This window comes from Citrus clementina, unplaced genomic scaffold (genome assembly GCF_000493195.1).
Source record: "Citrus clementina cultivar Clemenules unplaced genomic scaffold, Citrus_clementina_v1.0 scaffold_3, whole genome shotgun sequence".
Classification (NCBI taxonomy): domain Eukaryota; kingdom Viridiplantae; phylum Streptophyta; class Magnoliopsida; order Sapindales; family Rutaceae; genus Citrus; species Citrus x clementina.
In genome coordinates, this window is record NW_006262339.1 from 37,432,736 (window position 1) to 37,457,595 (window position 24,860).

Here is a 24,860-nt window from a genome sequence, read left to right on the forward strand (position 1 = left end):
ATTCGTCTATTTGGGCCGCCGGTGGTTATCAAATGGACTCTTTAAATTAAATAAAAGTAAATTACACCAAAAAACTGAAAAAGGAAAAAAAAGTAAAGTATATTTCTTTATCATTCATCATAGAAGTTTCTGATTTCGTACTATGCTCTTCATCGCAATGTTGATATCTAGAGAAGGATCCATTTATTAAATTTATCTAATTTGAATCAACATGCTACTAATATCATTGCCCTTGGTCATTACTCGTTATACAACAAGTCAATCTCCGAGTTATCTCTATTCAAATTTCTACAATAATAATCTTCCTTGTGTTAGGTATAGTCATTTTAGAGCTAAATGTTGCAGACCGCCCAAGTTGGTAGCTCAATTTGCCCACCAAGAGCCCAAAACAAGGCCAAGAGTGTTAACTTGGCCCAATTCCAGAAAGTTCTAGGCAACTCTAGCACATTAAGCTTGTAAATATTTTAGAATACTCTACACATTTCCAGCATATGTAAATAGCTAGGAAGTGGTAGAATTTTCTAGAATCTCTCAAGCTTGGCAAGCCTCCCCTATAAATAGGGCATGGCATTTAGCATTTACACAACAAGCTTAGAGCAAGCAACTCAAACACTTGTAAGCTCTCTTGTAAGTATTCTTGGGAGTAATACAATTTTCCTCATTCGACTCCATTGCTCTCTCCCCCCTAACTCTTCGAAAACCTCTAGGCTTAGCTAGTCGAGAAGCTCAATGCTTACTTAGCAACATTCGACAAAGTTGTTTAAGTGCCGCACGGGTTTGCTGCGCAAAACACTCATCCCGTGACAAGTGGTATCAGAGCTAAGGTTTGCACCAACGCAAGTTAACTCACGAGCAATGGCCAACCCTTCAAATCCATCGCAAGAGGGTGTTGTTGGTATGGATGTTCCACCGGAACCAAGCCTCGGTCGTGAGGGAGATCGCGCCCAAGGCAAGCGCGGCAAGTCCAAGGCCTCATATCCGTGGATGCGTTGGAGCCTCGTGTAAGCACTCTCGAAATCGCATTGTCCGCCGCTCAAGATAGCCTCGAGGGATTAGAGGAAAGAGTGGACGGTCTCAAAGGAGAATACGCCGAGTTCACGGTGGCGACTAAAGCCCTCATCTAAGAGCAAGCGAACACTCTTCGATGTGCGTTTCGATCCTTTCATGATGAGTTGCTTAAACTTTGTAGCTTTGTTCAGGATGAACTACGCACTGTCCGTGCGGAAGTGGATGAAGTCCGCTCGGATTGGGCATCGTACAAGTGCACACTCTCCACTAGTCCAACTTCCGCAAGCACGAGTGATGTGCGATGCATTGACGTGCCAAAGCCCGACACCTACGATGGCACACGCAATGCCACCATCTTGGACAATTTCCTCTTTGGGCTTGATCAATATTTCGATGCCATGGGTGTTTGAGACGAGGCATCAAAAGTGGGCACTACACCCACCTATCTTCGAGGGGCTGCACAACTATGGTGGCATCGCAATCATGACGAGATGGGCAAGGGCATTTGCACCATCGACACTTGGGCCGACTTAAAGCAAGAACTCCGAAAGCAGTTCGCCCCAAGCAATGCAGAGAAAGAAGCGCGAGCGCGCCTACGTCACCTCAAGCAATCGGGTAGCATTCGGGACTACATCAACGAGTTCACTACCCTTATGTTGGAGATAAGCGACATGTCCAACAAGGATTCGCTCTTCTACTTCTAAGATGGCCTCAAGGATTGGGCCAAGACCGAGCTCGATAGGCGGGGTGTTCAAACACTTGACAATGTCATCGCCGTTGCGGAGTCGCTCACCGAATACTCTACCCAATCCAAAGATAAGAAGTCTAGCCAAAGTAAATGTAGGGGAGAGAGTCACAAGGACAAGGGCAACAACCGCAAAGATTGAGGGTAGAAAAAGCCGCCTAGCAACAAGAGCGGGCAAGGCAAAACGGAGGGCAAGAAAGAGGCGCCAAAGCCACGCAGCCCATACTTCATATGCAACGGTCCTCATTGGGTATGCGACTGTCCGGAGAAGAAGTCGCTCAATGCTCTCGCAGCCCAACTCAAGAACAACCCCACAATGTCCGCGGAGAAACCCCAACTCAGCATGGGTTCTCTCCAACCCCTTGGCGCACTCAACTGCCAACAACCCACATTCACGAAGAAAGGGCTCATGTATGTAAGCGCAAAGATAAACGGTCAGTCCGTTCGCGCACTGCTAGACACGGGAGTGACGCACAACTTTGTGTCCGTAGATGAAGCCAAGCGCCTAGGCCTCAAGGCCACTCAGGAAGAAGGCACGATGAAAGCGGTGAACTCGCTCGCCAAGCCAATTACAGGTATTGCACAAGGCGTGCACATAATACTCGGAACATGGAGCGGAAAATTTGATTTCTCTATTGTGCCCATGGACGACTTCAAGATGGTCCTCGGCATGGAATTCTTCGACCAAGTCCATGCCTTCCCGCTGCCTGCTACAAACTCCCTAAGCATCCTCGACGGGAGTAATGCATGCATGATTCCCACCAAGCGTGGCAAGACCGAGGAGAAGACACTCTCGGCTATGTAATTCAAAAGGGCTTTCAAGAATGACCCAAGCTTCTTGGTCTCCATTCGTTAACTAAACGAGGAAGGAGATTGCAGAAAATTGCCAAGCCAAGTCCCTCCGCGAATACAAGTCGTCCTTAATGAGTTCAAGGATGTGATGCCTCCTGAACTTCCAAAGAAGCTCCCACCTCGATGAGAGGTAGATCATGCGATCGAACTGAAACAAGGCGTGAAGCCACCAGCCTTGGCGCCCTACTGCATGGCGCCACCCGAACTTAAGGAGTTGCGGAGACAACTCAAAGACTTGCTGGACGCAAGTTATGTTCGCCGCTCTAAGGCCCTATTCGGTGCACCTGTACTCTTCTAAAAGAAGAAAGATGGCTCGCTGCGGATGTGCATCGACTATAGAGCGCTCAACAAGATCACCATCAAGAACAAATATCTGATTCCCTTGATCGCGGACTTGTTTGACCAGCTTGGCAAAGCGCGGTACTTCACCAAACTCGACTTGCGCTCCGAGTACTACCAAGTGCGCATCGCCAAGGAAGACGAACCGAAGACAGCGTGCACAACAAGGTACGGGTCTTTCGAATTCCTTGTGATGCCTTTAGGCCTTACTAATGCACCCGTGACATTTTGCACACTCATGAACAAGGTGCTCCAACCATTCATCGACCGCTTTGTGGTCATGTACTTGGACGACATCGTGGTGTATAGCACCACGCTCGAGGGGCATGCCCAACACTTGCGACAATTCCTCCAAGTACTTCGAGAGACAATGAGCTCTTCATTAAGATGGAGAAGTGCTCGTTTACCCAACAAGAAGTGAAGTTCCTTGGCCACAAGATTACGGGCGGGAAGCTTATGATGGAGAATGCCAAGGTGAAGGTCATCCTCAAATGGGAACCTCCCACGAAAGTGCTCGAGCTCCGCTCATTCCTTGGGCTGGTGAATTACTACCGTCGCTTCATCAAGGGTTACTCAGCGAAGGAGGTACTTTTAACGGATTTGCTCAAGAAAAATAGAACGTGGCATTGGTCCGAAGAAAGCCAACACACATTTGAGGAGTTAAAGAAGGCAATTTCAGAGGAATTGGTCCTCACTCTTCCGGACCACACAAAGCCCTTCAAAGTTCAAATGGATGCCTCGGATTTCGCCATAAGTAGAGTCCTTATGCAAGAAGGCCGCTCCATAGCGTTCGAGAGTCGGAAGCTGAATGATTCGGAACGCTGTTACACAGTGCAAGAGAAGAAAATTACCGCAATCATACATTGTTTGCGGGTGTGGCGACACTACTTACTTGGCTCACACTTCATGATTATGACGGAAAATATGGCGACAAGTTACTTTCAAACACAAAAGAAGTTGAGTCCAAAGCAAGCACGGTGGCAAGATTTTCTAACGGAATTCGACTATCGGCTCGAGTACAAACTGGGGAAAGCCAATGTCGTTGCGGACGCTCTAAACCACAAGGCGGAATTGACAACACTTAGCATGAGCCAACCGAAGTCCAACCTTATCTCCCGCATCAAGGAAGGCCTCCAACAAGATCCACTAGTAAAGCACTTGCTGGAGAAGGTGCTCGAGGGGAAGACAAGGCGCTTTTGGCAAGAGCAATGCATCCTCCTCACCAAGGAAGATCGGCTGTTCGTGCCAAGGTGGGGAAATTTACGGAAGGAAGTTATCAAAGAGTGCCACAACTCCAAGTGGGCTAGTCACCCAGGAATTGAGCGTACCACCGCACTAGTCCAAGTCTCGTATTTTTTGCCGCACATGAGGAACGACATCGAGGCATATGTGCGAACTTGTCTTGTGTGCCAACAAGACAAAGTGGATCATCAACTTCCAGCAGGATTATTGGAACCGCTACCACTCGCAACAAGGCCATGGGAGAGTGTCTCCATGGACTTCATCACATCGTTGCCCAAGTCCGAAGGTGGTGGTAGCATCATGGTCGTTGTTGACCGTTACAACAAGTACGCCACTTTCATTGTCGCACCAGCCGATTGCAAAGCGGACGAAGCAGCCCGCCTATTCGTCAAACACATTGTGAAGTTTTGGGGAGTTCCAAAGAGCATTGTGAGCGACCGAGACACTCGGTTCAATGAGCGTTTTTGGACGAAACTCTTTAAGATGTTGGGGACTAATCTCAAGTTCTCGACAAGCTTTCACCCACAAAAGGATGGGTAGACAAAGCGCATCAATGGCCTCCTCGAGATGTACTTGAGACATTATGTGAGCGCTCATCAGCGGGATTGGGCAAAACTACTCGACATCGCCCAATTTTCTTATAACTTGCAGCGAAGTGAAGTTACGGGCAAGAGTCCGTTCGAGATCATCATGGGATTCCAACCCATGACCCCCAACGCCATAGCCTCAACTTATAGAGGAAAAAGCCCCGCGACACACAAGCTCGCCCGCGAATGGCACGAGGAAGATGACATCACGCGAGCTTACCTCGACAAAGCCGCGAGGAAGATGAAAAAGTGGGCGGATACAAGGAGACGACATGTTGAGTACAAAGAAGGTGATCAACTCATGATCAAACTCCTAACCCAACAATTCAAGACGTTGCAGAAAGTCCACAAGGGGTTAGTGAGGCGCTACGAAGGACCTTTTCAAGTTGTACGATGTGTGGGCAACGTCTCATATCAACTCCAACTTTCGCCAAGACTCAAGATCCATCCGGTCTTCCATGTGAGCCTTCTCAAGCCATACCACGGAGATGTGGAAGACCCAAGTCGTGGAGAATCAAGGCGCACGCCAACCGTCGTTGTCACCTCGTTCGACAAAGATATAGACTACATCCTTGCGGATCGTGTGGTTTCGATGAGAGGCGTGCCACCACATAACGAGTACTTAGTGAAGTGGAAAAACCTCCCCGAGAGTGAAGCCACTTGGGAATGAGAAGATGATTTGTGGCAATTCGCTGAGCACATCCAGAATTTCAAGCACGAGAGCGCGACGAGGACGCAACGAGCTTAAGTGGGGGAGGATATTGCGGACCGCCCAAGTTGGTAGCTCAATTTGCCCACCAAGAGCCCAAAACAAGGCCAAGAGTGCTAGCTTGGCCCAATTCCAGAAAGTTCTAAGCAACTCTAGCACATTGAGCTTGTAAATACTTTAGAATACTCCATACATTTCCAGCACATGTAAATAGCTAGGAAGTGGTAGAATTCTTTGAATCTTTAGAGCTTGGCAAGCCTCCCCTATAAATAGGGCATGGCATTTAGCATTTACACAACAAGCTTAGAGCAAGCAACTCAAACACTTGTAAGCTCTCTTGTAAGCATTCTTGTGGGTAATACAATTTTCCTCATTCGGCTCCATTGCTCTCTTCCCCCTAACTCTTCGAAAACCTCTAGGCTTAGCTAGTCGAGAAGCTCAAGGTTTACTTAGCAACATTCGACAAAGTTGTCTAAGTGCCGCACGGGTTTGCTACGCAAAACACTCATCCCGTGACATAAAGATATCTTTCAAAGAAGATGATCCGGGGTTGTAAAGTCCAAAGGAAGCTCTCGATCATTCAGAAATTACATAAGAATATATCCATGAGGAATTTCTACGTTGACATTATTTGGGCCCATAATTCTTTGTAATCTGTGCTAGCAAATTTCCTGCTAAAGGAATTGAGCAACCAATAACATTGTTCCAAGCAATACGCTTTTAGCAATAGCAAGATCTTATCAGCCAATGCTAGCATTCTCTTGTCATCTGTGACGTGGCATAACTTTAGTGAAACAAAGACGACTTGGTTCATGAGCAGTAGCATGCCCTTGACATTCTTCCGCTCTTATGTGTTGTACTTCAACTCCAATGGTTTCTTCATGTTGCTGAAAATTTTCTATGGAAGTTGCTTATTGTGAAAAGTTATTATTTAGGAAGTTGTTATCTGGACTTGCAAAACTGATGATGAATTTCACATGTTATTGCTTATCTGATGTGTATGCTTACCGATGAACTAGATCTTGGCTATTGCATGATGATTTATTGTACATATTTACTTGACGAATAGAAGCTACTGATGATCATGTCAGAACTAGTGGTGATATATGTGCTGCTCTCCGCCATTCCTGGTTCTAAATTTTCAAATAGCGCTAAGAATTTATTATGTCATAAGAGAGTGGTCAATGTGGAGTTGAATCATGACAAATTAAGTCCATAGTTGATTAGATACATAATACTTATGTGCATTTTTTAGTTATACCATTAGGTATCAGCTGGGTCATCATAGGATTGAATTAATATGTCCTTTGCGGCTATGGATTTTCTCCAATATAAGGGTTTTCCCTATAAATTCTTGTGTTGTGTGATTGGTTTTATTCTCCACCTATTTTTTATTTATTATTTGTTTGATATTTTTACTTGCAAGATCTTGAGTGAGATTAAAATTTCTTAATAAGTATTATTAGAGCTAAGTTATTCTACAAAGAAATTATGTCTTCAAACAAATTTTCAAATCCTGTGAGGATTAAGGTTGAAGTTTGAAGGAAGAATCAATTTTAGCTTGTGACAAGTTCAAGTCAAGAATATATTAATTCAATCTAATTATACAAGAAAAGCAAGGACAATATAAACCCTCTTCCTACTTGGGGAAATCCTTGGAGGTGTGTAGACAATCAAGGCTCTTTAAAGAAGATTGTTAGAATAAAGGAAGTTTAGAAAATAGCTATAAATCAATAGATGCAGATGCAGATAATGTCAACTAGTGGTGTGTCTCTTTTCTCCATGGGAGATTAGTTTATCCTTTCTGGTGTTCCATGGAAGAGGATGTGTTACTAGTAGCAGTTCCATAAGATTTGCACACAAGGTATGGTTTGGCATTTATGTGAGTTGTGGTGAAATTTTTATGTTGATGGTTGAGGACTTCGAATGAAACCAAACATGAGAGTAGGTATTTTCAATAAAGTGAATGACATGTGTCGAATATGTATACTATAGATAAGGTGCAATTTGATAATTCTCGGTATAAAGAGTTATGGCTTCTAGATAAAGGACAAAATTTTACTTATGGTAGAGTGATCCTCATAAGTCCTATGTGAGTGTGGTTTTGGTGGCGTAAAAAACGTGGAGACGAAGTAGTTGTGTGGATATACAGTAGATCATGTTTTGCTGCTTAATTGAAAAACTCACCAAGGTAGAGGTTATTAAGAAATATAATACTATTTTTCAATAATGATTTCATAAGATATTTTCTTCTTTAGTATGATTTTTATTTAAAGAATAAGTAATTTCACCTTTAAGACTTGATTTATTCAAGGACGAGTAGAACTAATATAAGAAAAAGGAATCCTTTTCTTATAAAATAATCACTATATTCTATATATAGGGAGATTGACTTTACTTATATAACACACAAATCAGTTCTCTGTAAGTAGATAATTTCTACTATGAGAAAAACAGTGAGTCTATTAAGAGATTGTGCGTTATTGAGTTTTTGGGTATTATTAAGATTTTGGGCGTGAGAAAAATACTAGAATGATTGTAATAATTTTTTACATAATAGATCTTTCTCTCGTCATCTTTGGCAACTGTGGTTTTTTTTCCTATTATTTACTTGATATTTTTGCTTGCAAGATTTTAGGTGAAATTAAAATTTCCTAAAAATATGGGGTTGAAAATTGATTAAAAAAATTGCCAACATTCCATAGGTCAACAAGAGTGGAGTCACACTCAAAGCAAATTCGGGAGAGTGGGCGCCATGTTTCCTTGTTTTGACAAAAGTAAGAGAGTAAGATCAAGCATTTGTTGCTTTAAAATTGCTTCCTGTTTTGTTTTGGTGCCGCATTCGCTGAATGTTGAAGTCGAAATTTTTGATTTATAAAGCCATTGTTTGGCTATAAAAGGAGGGCTCTCTTCGAAGCTCTATGTCCCAATTGAGAGCATTCATTTGATAAATGCAAGAGAAGCATTCGGTGTTCTTAAAATAAAGAGAAATATTCTTAAGTATGCAGTTATACTGTCAGAGCATTTGGCTCCTCAATATTGGTATTACCGGTTTTCTTTGTTAAAGAGTATTTCTCGGGATTATGTAACCAAACTGAGAGATCCAAGTATGAAGCATATGAAGAGAAATAAAAATTCTCTTATTAAGTTTTGAAAAAGTAATTAATATTGTGGAAGCCTTTGGCTCCTGCAGTATGAACATATGTAAACTTAGGTAGAAGATTTTTTTCCCCTTTTTAGATGCTCTCATTGGGTGTAAGTGGAGTTTGGTTGAGAGGAAAATTATTGAGAGTTGTAATAATTTTCTAAATAATAAATTTTTTTTCTAGTTATCTTTTAACAACAGTCGTGGTTTTTTTTCTCTGGATTTAGAATTTTAAACCTCCTGTTATATGATTAGTATTATTCTCTATTTAATTTTTATATTATTATTTGCTTGACATAATATTTGTGGAGATCTTCGGAGGGGATAATAAATTCTGCAATACGTGTAAAAGTAAAATAAAATCAAATGAAATGAGAATTTTTTTCATTTAATTAATCCTGTTTCTAACACATATAGTAACAAGGGTTTCAAGTAACTTCAGAAATTTCCTGAGAAGCAGGGCAGATTTTTCTGAATACCTGAAATACATAGCTGCGTACGAAGAAAGAATCTGCTTCATCCTCATTCAGCTGCCACAACTTGAAACCGGAAGAAAACATCCTGAAAATTTCAAGAAACACCGTACAGGACAGTATTAATAAGGTTGATGCCACAGACACCATGGAAATTCCGAAATAACATCTCCAAGCTGTTACATGCCCAGAAAAGTTTCTGATCAACAACGCGCCAGATGCTCCGGAGAATGACATAATGACGGCAGTTATTAGGGCATGAAACAAATTTGGGTGCCCAACAAATATTTTCAAATCCGGCACAAGATTTCCATCTATGTTTTCGTATGGAAGAAACCATACAATTGAAGCAATGGAGATGCAGAATCCCAAAATAAATTCTGGAAACTTGTTTAAGGATTCTTGGTCAGCTGGATGTGCTTCTGAATCCATCTTCTTACTCTTAAGAATCATATTAGTTGTGCAGGAAAAAAGGAAAAAAAAGAAAATTGTGGTGAATTTTTTGGTTCTTGTATGTATATCTGAACTGATCTTGGCTTCTAGATTGGATTGGAGAGAGAAACAGAGACACGGAGAGAGGAAGACGAAATTTAAGTGTTTGTTAATTGAACTACGTTATGTGTGCTTTGGATTCAACTCCTCAGAAAATTGCATCTGACCAATCTTCATTATCGTTATTATTATTATTATTTTTTATCTTCTGTCTAGGCTCGGCTGTCATGCTGTGGAAGAGGATTATGCCGACTTTATACTGTCCCACGTGTGTACATTACCTTGGATATGGCGTTGGTTTTTGTTTTCATTCAATTTCAGAAATTTACTCTCCACATACTCTGTATGGTTATTGTTGTCATATGCTAGTTTGTTAATTTTCTTGAGACTGCTCTGTGCCATCTCTCCTGCGACATTTTTCTTGTCAAACTAATTTTTCTTGTCTAACTCACTTCAATATTTTTGGTTTCTCATCAACAGTCTTTGATTCAGTGAAGAACTTTACTCTAGCAAGATCTGTCCGGCTTGTTATGCTTCTGATGATCAGTAAGTAATTGACTTGTTTATTTACTAGTAACAAAGTGGATTTGACATTAAAGATTTTGTTTTTCCTCAATTTTCATCCTTATGATGTTAGGATTTCTGATATTTGAAAAAGATTTGAGATTTGAATTTTGTTTTGAGAAACATTTTGCACAAGATATGTTCCATATAGGAGGTAGGTTTCATTTATATACAACTTTGTTACTAATTTAGTATAACAGTGAGTGTTGGAACGACAACAAATTTCTAGGCTTTATGAGTTTAAATGTTTGAACACCCGTATATATTGTGCTTTCATGTCTACTTCACAGATTTAGAACTTGCACAAGTTGTGATTTATTGCTTTGTGTTGTGTTTGTTTACTGATTTTAGATAACTGAATTAGGTTGATTTTATTCAAGTTCTTAGAAGAAGATATGATATTTGGCCAGAACAATTGGGCATAATCCATTTAAAGGACGAGAATCAAAATAACATGCAAATTGTAACGAACCCACAAGATGTGGGATCCTAACACGTATTTATCATTTTTCTTTTGATCTCTCACACACACGGCATCAGATTCTGATAAATCAATGGCGGCTTCTGTGGACCACTCCGCATGTGAAACTGACAATCCATTGCTCAGACTTCGTCCTAAGAAGAGGTTCGTAGGTGTGAGGCAGAGGCCTTCGGGAAGGTGGGTAGCGGAGATAAAGGATTCAACTCAGGGAGTACGACTATGGCTGGGAACCTATGATAGACCTGAGGATGCTGCGTTGGCTTATGATGAAGCCGCTTGTGCACTGCGCGGCCCGAGAGCCAGACTTAATTTTCCTCGTCTCCTTAACCAGGTACCAGCAGATGCTGTCAGAAAGAAGCGTTATCAGCCAATTAGTGGAGAAGCTGCTTTTAGAAGCTGGCTACTAGAGAAGAGCTCGTGGTATGGCGGTGGCCATCAAGTCTCTATTTGCGAGAAAAGGTCCCTTGTTGGGGACAGCTCTCGCAAGTTACAGTTGCGGGAACTATTTTCACCTGCTGACATTAATGAACCAGCCGATGCCTTCAGAAAGAAGATAAAGCCATTTTATGCAGGATCACATTCCGAATTTCAATCTATGCGGCCTTATGACGGACAAACTGTCTTTACAAGCTGGCACTTCGGAGAGAGCTCGCAGCACCACAGAGGTACAGGAAAGATCTCTATATGCAAGAAAAAGTGCCTTGATGGGGAGAGTGTGCTCCTGAAAGCTAAAGGACTGGCGGACGTTAGAAAGAAGGTCCAGGCAATTTGTGGAGGGTGTCCTCTTGAATTTCTTTGTGCCCCGCCAGCGACTTCTTTTAGTATCCGACAGGGTGAGGGGAGCTCTCAGGAACACATGATAATCCAAGTTGATCATGATTCGGCTAGTTCAATTAAGCTGGCCTCAAGCTCATTGAATGAGAATGCATCATCGTCTGCTTCCGATCATCAGAGCGTAAGGGCTTCTGCTTTGCCTGAAGACAGAGACATTGAGACTAGAGCAGCCCTCTCTCGGGCTCAAAGTATGAGCGAAAAACTGCCATTTGATGTCAATAAACTGAACAAGATTATACTCTTGCTCTCAACTGAAGAGTGTCTCGCCTTGTTGGCAATTTTGTTTTCGGGCGGCTCGTCTCTGTCTACCAATGCAAGAATTCTCATGCGCGGGGCGGGAATCTGCAGTGCTGTGGGATTTTATTCCAGCTTGGGCAGCTCTGTCTTAAAATATATTGGCAAAGCTGAACAGACTGCTCCATTTCTGACGGCAGTAGGATGTGTCGCTGCCGCCTGTGGATTTACTTCAGTTTCTTGCTTATTTTTGCCCGATAAACTCAAGTTAATTTTTGCTTGTGTTGCCTGTGTGATGAACATACTTGTTCTTCCATTTCTTTTTATATAGGGCTTAGCTGCAAGTCCATAGTTGATTACACAGATAATCTTCATGAGAATTCTCAGTTCTTGTAAATTTCTTCTGTTGCAAGTTAATTACCACATGACTCCAGTAGATTAAATCAAAACTTTTTGTACTGGGGATTTTGATCTTGCTCAAATCACACTAGTACAAGATTATTTAATGCTCCTTGTATTCAAAATAAATAAGATTATTTGAGATTTGGCAGGAAATTTTTCTGTTCATCTGAAATCTTCCCCCATTTTGGAGTGGAAATAGTGAAAAAAAAGTATTAAGGACTATATAAGAAAACCGAAACGCAGACATTATATACTATTTAGAATTTTGTCTCATTAATCACTTGCCTGAATCTTTTATGTTAAAAAGTGGATCAGATTGCCATGTAGTGTTTAATTACATGAAATCAGATCAGAAAACTCCAATAACTTAGAGGCTATATTTTCCATGAATACTGTTTATTACATGGTAAAATGAGTTTCAAGTAATTTCAGAGATTTCCGGAATATCAGGACAGAATTTTCGGAATACCTGAAATACGTAGTTGCGGCGGAAAAGGAAAGAACCTGATGCATGCCCTGAAAGTATCTGATCAACAAAGCGCCAGATGCTCCAGAGAATGAAAAAATGACGGCGATTATTAGGGCATGAAACAAATTTGGGTGTTCAGTAAATATCCTCAAAGCAGGAACAAGATTTCATCTATGTATTCACGAGGAAGAAACCAAACGCATGAAGCAATTAAAAAGCTGAATCCCAAAATAAAAGCTGGAAACTTGTTACAGGATTCTTGGTGAGCGGCTTTGGAGTCCAGCTTCTTGATCTCATGCTTCATTTTGGTTGTGCAGAAAAAAAGAAAATTATGTTGAATATATTGGTTTTGTATGTAAATGTTAGCTTGTTTTGGCTTCTCGATTGGATAGGACAGAGAGAGACAGAGTGAGGGAAACTTTAATCTTAAACGAACTTTAATATGGGGTTAGGTTTGCTTTGGGTTCAGTTTCACAGAAAATTACATCAATCTGATCTTTATTTTTTCATTTTAGTCTTTGCTTCTGTTCTCTCCCATGGAAATCAGAATACCCTTTTCATTATGCCACTTTCAAAAATTTGTTTGTTGATCTTGAACCGGGGATTAGGTTGTTTTCATTAAATTTCTTAGAAATTTACTTTCAACTTATCTCCCACGAGAAATCAAAATCCTATTTTTGTTGTTGCCTTTACACCACACTAGAGACTATTTATGCAAGGTTTTTACTGAGGACCTCCATCCTGCAGAGAAAATTGGAAACAGGATAGTGAATGATCCTGCAATTAGCCTATTTTCCAAAGAAAAGCTCTCTCCTTGCAAGAAAAAGTCACTTGCAGTGGGGAGCTCTCAAAAGTCACAGTTTCCGGTACTACATGATCCTCCCAAGAAGCTCAAGGAATTTTTTGGAGGATCTCATCTTTATGATGAAGCAACTGCTTTTACAAGCTGGCACTTTGGGGAGAGCTCTGAAGACGATGGCGATCAGATGGTCCATATAATCCAAGTTGATCATCTAGGTCATGATGATCGCGACTCTGCTAGTTCAAAACCAATACAGCTAGTCTCACCAGCACTGTCTGATTTACAAGCCTGCGCTCAATTTCAAGGTAACAAGCCAAGTGGTTTCGTGGAATTTATGTCAGAGAATGAAGCTCCAGCTGCTAGTTTGAATGAGACTGTCAACGGCACTACTCAGAACAAAAGCTTTGTAGGAATATTGAAGAAAACAAGAGAGCCCAGATATGATTTTCAAACAAGCAGCGAAATTGATATACTTGATGATGGTTATAGATGGAGAAAGTATGGCCAAAAGAGAGATAAGAAGATAAGACCTTATTATCATGCCCAATGGTATGCCCAAAAAGCAGTGCGAAACACCAGACCTCCTAGGTAAATATCTTCCTTCTCTTGTCATTTTTGTTCCTCTCTTTATTTCATTTTTCTGTTTGCCTTTCAGCTTTTAGAAACTGCATTACCAAATACTTATTATTTGATTATTTGGCCTTACGAGTTCCTACTTCCAAAGTAAGGCCAAAATCCAGAATATTAGGGGAGGAGACTATAGAAATTGAATAAGTAAAGAATTAAAGATGTAAACGCAAAGCAGGGAAGTTTGAAGACTGAATTTTTACCCAGCATAACTTGTATAATATTCACCATTCTAATAGATACAAAATGCATTCTTCATTGGCAAGGAATACCCAGTAAATTTGCAGCTGTAATTCTAATCTAATGGCTATGCCGTACTCAACAATCTAATTATACTATTCAATGTCAGTTGGAGAGAACAATGTAAATTTGTCTTAAAGTAATTCCTTATTCTGGTCCATGAGCTATCTAGAGAATTAATGTGTATGCTGATTCATCCTTATTAGTAGCCACTTTCTGCTGAGTCCGTTTCCATTCCGATGCATGCTGGACAGAGAGTGTTGAGCAGCTGAATTCAAACACTTGTGGAAAGAAAACGGCAGCGTTTTGTAAATGTTTGAGCTGCTTGGAAATCACGTGAATGAAGCATGATTATTTAAACTTGCAACGGCAACTGAAGCGGTCGTTTTGCCTATGACAGTTTTTCATTTGTCACGTGACTTGTCACTTGAATGCTTAAGTGAACTCAAGGTCGTTATAACGACTTTTACACGTGGCCAAATCCTGTACATTCTGGGTTTACAGATCGTTAAGCAGCTGTTGTATAAAGGGGAGTTAGCAAGCTCATTCTGGGATCATTCTAGAGAGTTCCAGTGAGAGATTTGTGAGTAAGAAAGCTTTTTCTTGAGCTCTGTAATCTTCACTTCAGTTTTTATAATCTTCTTCTTTGAATCAATCAATAAAGCCAGCTCTGATGTTTTACCCGTGGACGTAGGTCACTCGAAGACCGAACCACGTAACATTGTGTTCTTGTTGAGCTTTTGATTTGTGCTCTGTGTTTCATTTAGATCCAGTTTGTGTTCTTGATTGTATTGAGTTGTTTAGATTGTTTTTTATCTACTTTGATTAATCTTCGAGTCCTGAATGCAACTTGTAATGATCTTGGATTGAGATCTTGGGCGGAGATTTGCTTTAGTTGATGTTTATACTGAGCAAACTCTACAGAGAGCTTATGCTGAGGTTCATGCTGAGAATGCTCATAGAGGCATTTCATCGAGCAGCTTGTCTATTCTAACAGTTCATGCTTGCAGGATTGGTTTTATTATTTTCAAACTAAATTATTTCAATGGGAGAATTATAATAATTAACTTTGTCATCAATATCCCATATTTTATTAGAAGGATCACTTCAAGTGGCCATATTTAGAAAGTAGGAATATTAAAGATGATACGAAGCAGCAGCTATATAAAAGACTTTCAATATTAACGGCTAACCAGGCAGAAGTATATCAGATTTCTATCACAAATTTAGTAGCTGTGACTAATTCTGTTAACATTTCTTGAGATCAATGGGTGACTTGAGTGACTAATTAATTAATCACTAATAAGCACTTGATGCAGTTAATTGTTTTTTAGTCTCTTCCTCATCAAGGATTCCGTGTTTTTAGAGTCTATTTTACAAGTTTTTGAGATTGGTTTTGTTAGGGGTTAGCCACTGGATATGCTTTTTCTTGTCAGTTGAAAATACTTTGGATTAACCATTCTGAAAATATTCTTAGACAGAGGCAATTCAAAGAACTTTTACGAAGAATCTGATCACGAATTTCTTGGAGTGCCGCTTGGTGTTGGGGTAACTGCTTTCGGAATCAGGCGGCACCTTGGGTGGAGGGCTCAGGGTCGTGGCGGTGAGGTCCATACAATCCAAGTTGATCACAACTTTGCTCGTTCAATACAACTCATGTCACCAGCATTGATTGAAAAAACATCATCCGCTTCTAATCATCAGAGCATAAGAGCTTCTGCTCCGCCTGAAGATAGAGACGGTATGAATAAAGAACTACCATTCGATATAGTTAAACTGGCCAAGATGTTCCTCTTGATCTCAACCGAAGGGGATCTAGCTTTATTGGCAATTTGGTTTAGTGTGGGCACTTCTTTGTCCGCCAATGCAAGAATTCTCTTGCGTGGGGCGGGGATCTGCAGTGCCGTTGGGTTTCATTCCAGCCTGGGCAGTCATGGCTTACAATGTAGCCGTAAAGCTGAACCGGCTGCTCGATTTCTGACGGCACTAGGAGATGTTGCTACTACCTGTGGATTTACATCTGTTTCCTGCTTATTTTTGCCCGAAAATTTGATGTTATTTTTTGCTGGTGTTATTGGTATTATGAACATATTTATTCTTCCTTTTCTTTTTATAAGAAACATTAATTTTGATTAACTTGTTCAGTTTATTGATATCAAGTTTGATGAGCCATGGGGCAGTCAATTTATGATTGTCAATGAGGTGTTGAAGTCCATAGTTGATTGCATAGATGATCTTTATGAGCAATTCTTAGTTAAACTATAAGGCATCTGCTGGGTCATCATTACTAGATCATAACAGGTTGTCGTTATATATTTCTTTTGTTTCCAACTACACATAACTCCAGCATGATAATTCAAGAATTTATAACTGGCATTTTGTCCTTTTTCAAATTATTTGGGAGGAAATTTTGCCATTCGTCTGATTTTTTTCCCCCAAATTTGGAGCCAAAAACTGGATTAACAACTGTGCAAGGAATTGTAAGACTGTTGTCCTTGCAATTGATTTCCTGAATCATTTATGTTCCTGTGACATCAGGTTTTTCTATTGAGAAATGCTGGAATTAAATACCCAAACATGTATGGAGTACATGTAAAAGTGAGATAAAATCAAGTGAAATGATGCTAAATGAAAAATTCTCCATTTCATTAATACTGTTTCTAACATAGTAACATGGCTTTCAAGTAATTTCAGAGATTTCCTGAGAAGCAGGACAGATTTTTCTGAATACCTGAAACATATGGCTGTGGAGAAACAAAGAATCTGCTCCTTTCTCGTTCAACTGCCACAGCTTGAAACCTGAGGAATCCAGCCTGACAATTTCAAGAAACACCGTACAGGCGAGTATTAATAAAGCTGATGCCACCGAAACCAAGGAAACTCCGAAATAACATCTCCAAGCTGTCGCATGCCGGGAAAAGTTTCTTATCAACAACGCGCCAGATGCTCCGGAGAATGACAAAATCAGGGTGATTACGAGGGCGTGAAACAAAACCGGGTGCTCAGTAAATATTTTCAAATCCGGAACAAGATCTCCATCTATGTTTTCATGTGGAAGAAACCATACAACTGAAGCAATGGAGATGCAGAATCCCAGAATAAGAGTTGTAAACTTGCTGAGGGATTCTTGGTCAGCTGCATGGGCTTCAGACTCCATCTTTTTCATCTCAAGCCTCATTTTGGTTTTGCAGAAAGAAGAAAATTAGGGTTAATTTGTTGGTTTTTGTCTGTATTTGGTCAACTGATATGAGCTTTTAGATTGTATTTGGTTATAGAGAGAGAGAGAGAGAGAGTAATGAAGATGATTCTCACTCAAAAGTCTTCCATAGCTGCCCAACGCGGAAACTTTAATCTTTGTTTATTCAACTTGATTATGTGATTAGGTTGCTTTGGATTCAATTTCTCAGAAAGTTACATCTAACCAATCTTTATTATTGTTATCATCATTGTTTATTTTTTCTTTTGTCTCGGCACGGCTGTGGAAGTGGAATTTGCTTAAATCTTGTTTTATTGACCTTGAAAATGTGGGATCGGTTTGTTTTCATTCAATTTCCTAGAAGTTTACTTTCAATACTCATTATTATTATTTATTAATTTTTACTAGTTTAATAATTTTTTCAAGTCCCTGCTGTCCAAAGACTAAATCAGAATCCCATATTTTCTCTGACTTTGAAGCCACACCAACAACCCTAGTCCTTCCTTTCTTAGTTACTCAAAATGATATGCACTTCACCATTACAGATTTCTCATCAACACTTTCTGTTTCTGTGAAGAACTTTACTCAAGCAAGATCTATTTGTCCGGCTTCTTATGTACGCTTATGATCAGTAGGTAATTAACTAGTTTATTTACTGAGTTTTATACTACCTATCCCAGTTTATGGTTGTCATTTTTAGTGGTACATGCATATTGACTTATTTGAAAAAATGGATTTGATCTAAAAGCTTTCATTTTAACTCAATTTGACAAGTTATATCCTGACAAATTAGTCTGATGATGATCTTTGTGATTTTAGGATTTCTGGTATTTTATAAGCTTTTACTTTCTTGGTAGTTGTTGCTTTCCTTTGCCTCAAGCTTCTGATTGAGCCAACGCATTGTTCCACGCTAAACAAGCACTTCTTCAAAAGTCACCAGAAAAAGGCGGCTGATTATTCAGAGGCAGGACCCTCGTGCTACTAGGATTTGCTACAAAGAATGGATGAGAGAAATGAAAATGATAAGCTGGATGAAATCATGCTACCACCAGGGTTTAGGTTTTATCCAACTGATGAGGAGCTTCTAGGGTTTTATTTAAGGAGGAAGATTCAACAAAGGCCTCTCGCTATTGAGCCCATCGAGCAAATTGGCATGTACAAATATGATCCGTGGGATCTGCCAAGTAAGATGAACAAAACCCATGCATATGTTGTTAGCTAGTGTCTTAAGCTCTATGTGCTGAACCTGATTTATTTTACTCTGAATTTGTGGAGGATCTCCTCTTAAATTTGTTAGTTTCTCAGATTCTGATTTGTTAGTTTCTCAGAATGTGATCAATCACTGACAGGTTCTGTGGGCCACTCAACATGGGAAACTTACAATTCACGGCCCAAACTTTATAGTCGAAAATATGGGGTATTAGGTGGGCATAGGGCGTCAAGAAGGTGGTGGGCAGCCGGTAAAACTGCAGATACTGCGTTGTTTTATAATGAAGCCGCTTATGCAGATGCTGTTAGAAGGAAACGAAATCAGCCAATTTGTGGAGAATCTCTTCCTGATTTTCCATCTACTGCACTACATGGTTTTAGAAGCTGGCAATTCGAGAGGAGCTTGCAGAATGGAGGAAAAGCTGGCAATCAAGTCCAAAATGGTACAGAAGAACTAGCTAATTGCAAGTTAAGGTCATCTGATGGGGGCAGCTCTCTCAAGTTAGCGGATGCTGTTGGAAAGAAGCTAAAGCCAATTTATGGAGGATCTCATCCTAAATGTCAATCTATGCGGCCTTATTATGACGGTGAAGCTGCATTTAGAAGCTGGCACTTGGGGGAGAGCTCACAGAATCACAGTGGTACAGGAAAAGTCTCTATATGCAAGAAAAAGTTCCTTGATGGGGAGAGCTCTCAGCAGTTACAGTTGCCAATAGTAATTCTGAAAGCTGAAGGACCAGTGAATGTTAGCAAGCAGGGAAAAACAATATGTGGGGGATCACATCTTGATGAATTTGTTTGTGTGTCGAATTATGATGAAGCAACTGCTTTTAGAAGCCAGCAGCTGGACGGTGAGAGCTCTCAGGAACACACTATAATCCAAGTTGATCATGATTCAGCTAGTTCAATTGGGCTGGCCTCAACCCCATTGAATGAGAATGCATCATCCTCTGATTCCAATCATCAGAGCTTAAGGGCTTCTGCTTCTCCATCTGAAGATAGAGACGTTGAGAGCAGAGTAGCCCTGTCTCAGGCTCAAAGTATGAGAGAAGAATCGCCATTCGATTTTGATAAACTGAATAAGATAATACTCTTGCTCTCAACCGAAGAGTGTCTTGCTTTGTTGGCAATTTTGTTTTCAGGCAGCTCGTCTTTGTCCACCAATGCAAGAATTCTCATGCGTGGGGCGGGGATCAGCTGTGCCGTTGGATTTTACTCCAGCTTGGGCAGTTCCATCTTGAAACATATCGGCAAATCTGAACCAGCAGCTCCATTTCTAACGGCACTAGGAGGTGTTGCCGCTGCCTGTGGGTTTACGTTCTTATCCTGCTTATTTTTGCCCCAAAAACTTATGTTAATTTTTGCCGGTGTTATCTGTATCATGAACATATTTATTCTTCCATTTCTTTTTATTAAGAAAAATTAATTTTGTTTAATTTCGTCTTTTATTAGTTTTATAAATATTAAATTGAATGGAGGATAAACCTTTACCAAAACATTAAAAAGTGAGCTTGTTTAATGTTGAGACAAGTGTTTGTTAAAAGTGCAGTGGTGTTTGACAAAATGCCTAAGTGAAGCAAGTAGTATCAATGTGTGTAGCGAGCTGGACCTTTCATGATACTGTAAAGCAGTAGCCGTTAGATCAGTTGAATCATAACATAACCATTAGATCAAATGACAGCGGTAACTAAGACAACAGATGCTTGCTACTCAAGCCACGCACTGACGTATAAATAGATAAGAAAGTGAAGGAAAAGATTGTGCTGAACATTCTCAGTTGCTTCTTTAGCATTTGTCACATTAGTTTAAGGCTAAGGATAAATTGGCATCCCTACACTTGAATAACAAACAGTATAATAAGAAGTTGATCAAAGCAAAATAACATCAAGGATGAGATAAATTGAGCTAAAAATGGAAAAGGAAATTTAGGAGTATACAATAGATAAGTCAATGGCACGCACAAAGACCTCTTCTTTTGATTTTGATAAACTTTGGCCTCCAAATTTTGAGCTTCGTTTGATGGGTTAGTTTCTTATACTACCAGATACAAGAAAGAATAATGACTAATGAGAACAACAATAAAGCTTCAGTAATCATATTTGATAATGGAGATTTCCAGCTTTAATGCGTCACCAACATTCTAATCTTATTGTCCTCCAAATTGATTGCCTTAATTACATTAAAAAAAAAAAAGGAATAGACAAAAATCGCGAATCTGATGAGGCTGAGATAAATACAACAATGATTTGTTTCTGGAATGATCCTCTCTGCTCACTTAATCAACAAACAAACGAAAAATCTTTACACTACACAAAAGGTCTACTCTTAGTTGAGAAACAAAATAGTTCAACTAATCAATTCTGCAACTGAAAAAAGATTGAATTTTGTTTATTGATCTTCAGAAGTAGGACCCATCTTTCTAAATATCTGAAATACAACGCTGTAGAATTGAAAAGAATCTACTGGGTCCTCATTGAGATCCCTTAGTTTGATTATTCCTGATGAGACCCTCCTGAAAATTTCCAAAAACAGGGCACAGGCCAGTGTTGACAATGCTGATGAGATGGAAACAGAGGACATTACGGAGTAAAATCTCCTAAATGCTACCAGCTGGGCCTTGTTTCCAATCAAGAACGCGCCAGATGCTCCCCCAAAAGATAACATGACTGCAATCACACGGGCCTGAAACAGAAATGGGTGTGCCTTAAAAATTATCAAAGCTGGAACAAGATTTCCATTAAGGTGTTCAAGAGGAAGAGAAAACAGAAGTGAAACAATGAAGAGGCAAGAACACGAAATAAGAAATAATAGCTGAGTCTGGGATTCAGGGCTGGAAGAGCTCAATGACGAGTTGTAAGAAAGGTCATGTCCATGGGTTGTAAGATGCCATTTTTGGTCCTTCTGAGAGAAGAAAATTATGGCGACCTTGTTAGTTTTGTATGTACCTGTGAACTGATAAATTGGCTTCTAGGGTGGAGTGGGGAGAAAAAGAGAGGAGTCATCTTCCTTTCTCAAAAGTCTTCAATTTCTGCTACACCAAGCGGAAGCTTTAGTCTTTTTTGACTGATTATTAACATCGCATTGAGTTGCTTTTATTCAATTTCTCGAAAATTTATGGTAAATTTTCAAATGTTCCATGTGATGCCATACGTATTGCTTGTTTTGTTCATTATTTTATACCACCAGTAATTTCCAAATGATTCAGTCGATTCAATCACCATAACTTGAAACTCCATTTCTCTCTTCAATTCAAGTCATTAAACTCGAACTCAAACATACAGCAACAAATTCTTGACCAATCAATGGCAGCTTCTGCGGGCAACTCTTCAAGTACTGAAACTGTCAATTCATGTCTCGAACTGATAAGCTCCTCAAATCCTCTTGATGATTTATTTGATCAACCTGATTACGAAAGTGAACCAACAACCCCAGATACGATACGTCAGAAGGCGGTGCGGAGTAAGTACCGAGGTGTGAGGCCGAGGCCGTGGGGAAAGTGGACAGGGGAGATAAAGAATCCTAATAAGAATACTGCACAAGTTTGGTTGGGGACCTTTGATATGCCTGAGGATGCTGGATCGGCTTATGGTCCAGCACCTTTCCAAATTCACGGCCAAAATGCCGAGCTTAATTTCCCTCAGACGCGTGAGAGCCACGAGGAGAAACATTTTCGAGGTGTGAGGAGAAGGCCAAGGGACGCTTTGCAGCCGAGATCAGGGATCCTAAAAACGGGGCACGACTTTGTCTAGGGACATATGATGCACCTGAGGGTGCTACGTTGCCTTATGATCGAGCATCTTACAAAATGCACGTTGTTAGAGCCGTACTTAATTTTCCTCACCTACTTGATTCTAATACTTGTGAATTCTTACTACGTTATCAGAACGATCAGATGCATGTAATCCAAGTTGGTCATCGAGTTCATGATCATGACCCTGCTGTTTGTTAAATTGATATTTTTCCGACAGTACCATATCACTATACTCTGCTTCCATGATTGATAGTGACAGAGTTGATTGTCTCTTACTACACTAAAAAACTTCTCCAACCCAATTCTAAAAATGTATTCAGTAGTTGATCTTTTTGTATCATGATCTCCAGTGTAGTCAGAATCACAATAGCCAGTCAGCTTGAAGCTTTCACCTTTCTTGTATAACAGACCGAAGTCGATTGTCTTTTTCACATATCTTAGTATTCATCGAACCATTTACAAGTGAGATTTCTTTAGATTTTGCATGTACCAACTCATTACATCCACTGCATATAAAATGTGTGGTCAAGTCAATGTTAGATGGATTAAACTCCCTATCAGTTGTTGATACATTATTTCATCTTGTAAATCTTTACCTTTATTTGTGCACAATTGTGCATTGACTTCGATTGGAGTTGAGATTGGCTTGCATTCCAACATTCTAAACTTCTTTAGCAAGTCTTTGGCATATTTTTGTTGGTAAAGAAATATATCATCTTTTGTTCGATCCTTAAGCTGACTAGGGTCTTTCATCTAAAACCGAGTTGATAAGTTCTTTCTTATTCAACGAATCTTTTCTTCAACGTTACTATTAAGAATCAAATCATCCACATACAACAGTACAATTGCTAACTTTCCTTAGAATCTGCATGTGCCAATACATACTCCGGATCAATTTTATTCTCAAATCCTCTTAGTTGATTCATGTAGATCTCTCGATCCAAATCACGTTCTCATCATCTTTAGTAAAGTCAAGTCCACCATGTAGGCATTCATAAACTGCCCTACCATAATTCTTAGCGTTGTTATATCTTTTTTTTTTTGGTAGATCGTTTTCATGACTAAAAAAAATCAATCTCATCCATTTTGCAATTCTCCATGCAAATTCAGATTTACTAGTAAAAAAAGCAAGATCTCTCGATCCAATTCTTTGTATAAGAAGACTTTTTTTTAATCCATCTACCATAATTTTCATTCTTTACTAGCTACGAGTGCAAGTGGAACTCTTACTATTGTGAACTTCGCTACCAGACTAAACATTTTGTTATAGTCTAGCATGTAAGTTTTTTACCTTTCAACTGAACCATCTAGGCACTTCATAATCTTGTACACCCATTTACAAGATATTGGTTTTGCATCCTTTGATTTCAAAACCAGATCCAAAGTCTGATTCTGCTTAAGTGCAGTGATTTCATCCTCTATTGCCTTCATCCAATAAGAATTCTCTACTACTTCTTTAAATGTCTCATGTTCTTTTATTCTTTCTTCTTCTGCAACTACTGCATTAGTTACCTGAGATTTGGCTTTTTAATTCTTTCGGATCTTTTAAGTTGAGATTTAAGAGTTCATGATTCTAGTTCACTTTGTTCTTTTCTTTAATAGGGCTTTGGTGAAGAACTATCTTCCAAAGACTTTGCGTCCTCTTATGCTCGATATTGTCATCCTTTGGATCATCAGAATTTTGGATCATTAGAATCTTCATATTCTTCTTGGCTTGGGTAAGTTTAAGTAATTCGTTCTTTCATTTGATCTTCAATTTGTTTTGAATTTGGTACCTCTTTTTTTTTTTAAAGACCACCATAAAGGTACTTCATCAAACACCACGTTTGTGTTATGTAGGATCATAACACTTCCATCTTTTTCTTTAATTGTCATACCTAATAAAGATATAATGAACCGCTTTCTTGTTAAATTTGCTTCGTAAATGCCTTGACATGAAGACATAGCACACACAGCCGAATATGCAAAAGGGCTTGAGCATAAGTTTTACATTTTATAGCTTATCGTAAGGTGATATAAACTCTAATTTTGATTAAGGGAGTCTATTAATTACAAGAGCTGTCGTCTTCAAAGCTTCGACCCAAAACCTTTCTAGTACATTCTTCACATGTATTATACTCTGAGAAATCTCTACTAAATATCGGTTCTTTCATTCTGCTACGCCGTTCTGTTGTGGTATATTAACACAAGTGAACTGATAGCATTTCTTATAGTCTCAAAGATATTGGGAGTACTCATTTGATATATACTTTCCTCCATTGTCTGTTCATAAATGACAAATCTTTTTTCCTATTTCTCCTTCAATTATGTCTCTGAATTTCCTAAACTTTAAAAAAGTGTCAGATTTTTCTTTTATAAAAAAGACTTAGACATACCTAGAGAAGTCATTGATAAATGTGACCATGTGTCCCATGACACTCATAGAAGGTTGGTTGATAAGCCCAAACACGTCAGAGTGT

At 39.6% G+C, this 24,860-nt stretch overlaps 1 protein-coding gene across 1 annotated transcript; it reads left to right on the forward strand.

The window, feature by feature from the left end:
- Positions 1–21,952: 21,952 nt before the first annotated feature.
- LOC18049431 (ethylene-responsive transcription factor 13) lies at positions 21,953–22,399 on the forward strand. The gene has a single exon (XM_024187483.1). It carries the CDS (start codon positions 21,953–21,955, stop codon positions 22,397–22,399), a length of 447 nt encoding a protein of 148 aa, XP_024043251.1.
- Positions 22,400–24,860: the final 2,461 nt, after the last annotated feature.

Coding starts and splice junctions, on each gene's coding strand:
- LOC18049431 (XM_024187483.1), top strand. CDS start 21,953: ATGGCAGCTTCTGCGGGCAACTCTTCAAGTACTGAAACTGTCAATTCA.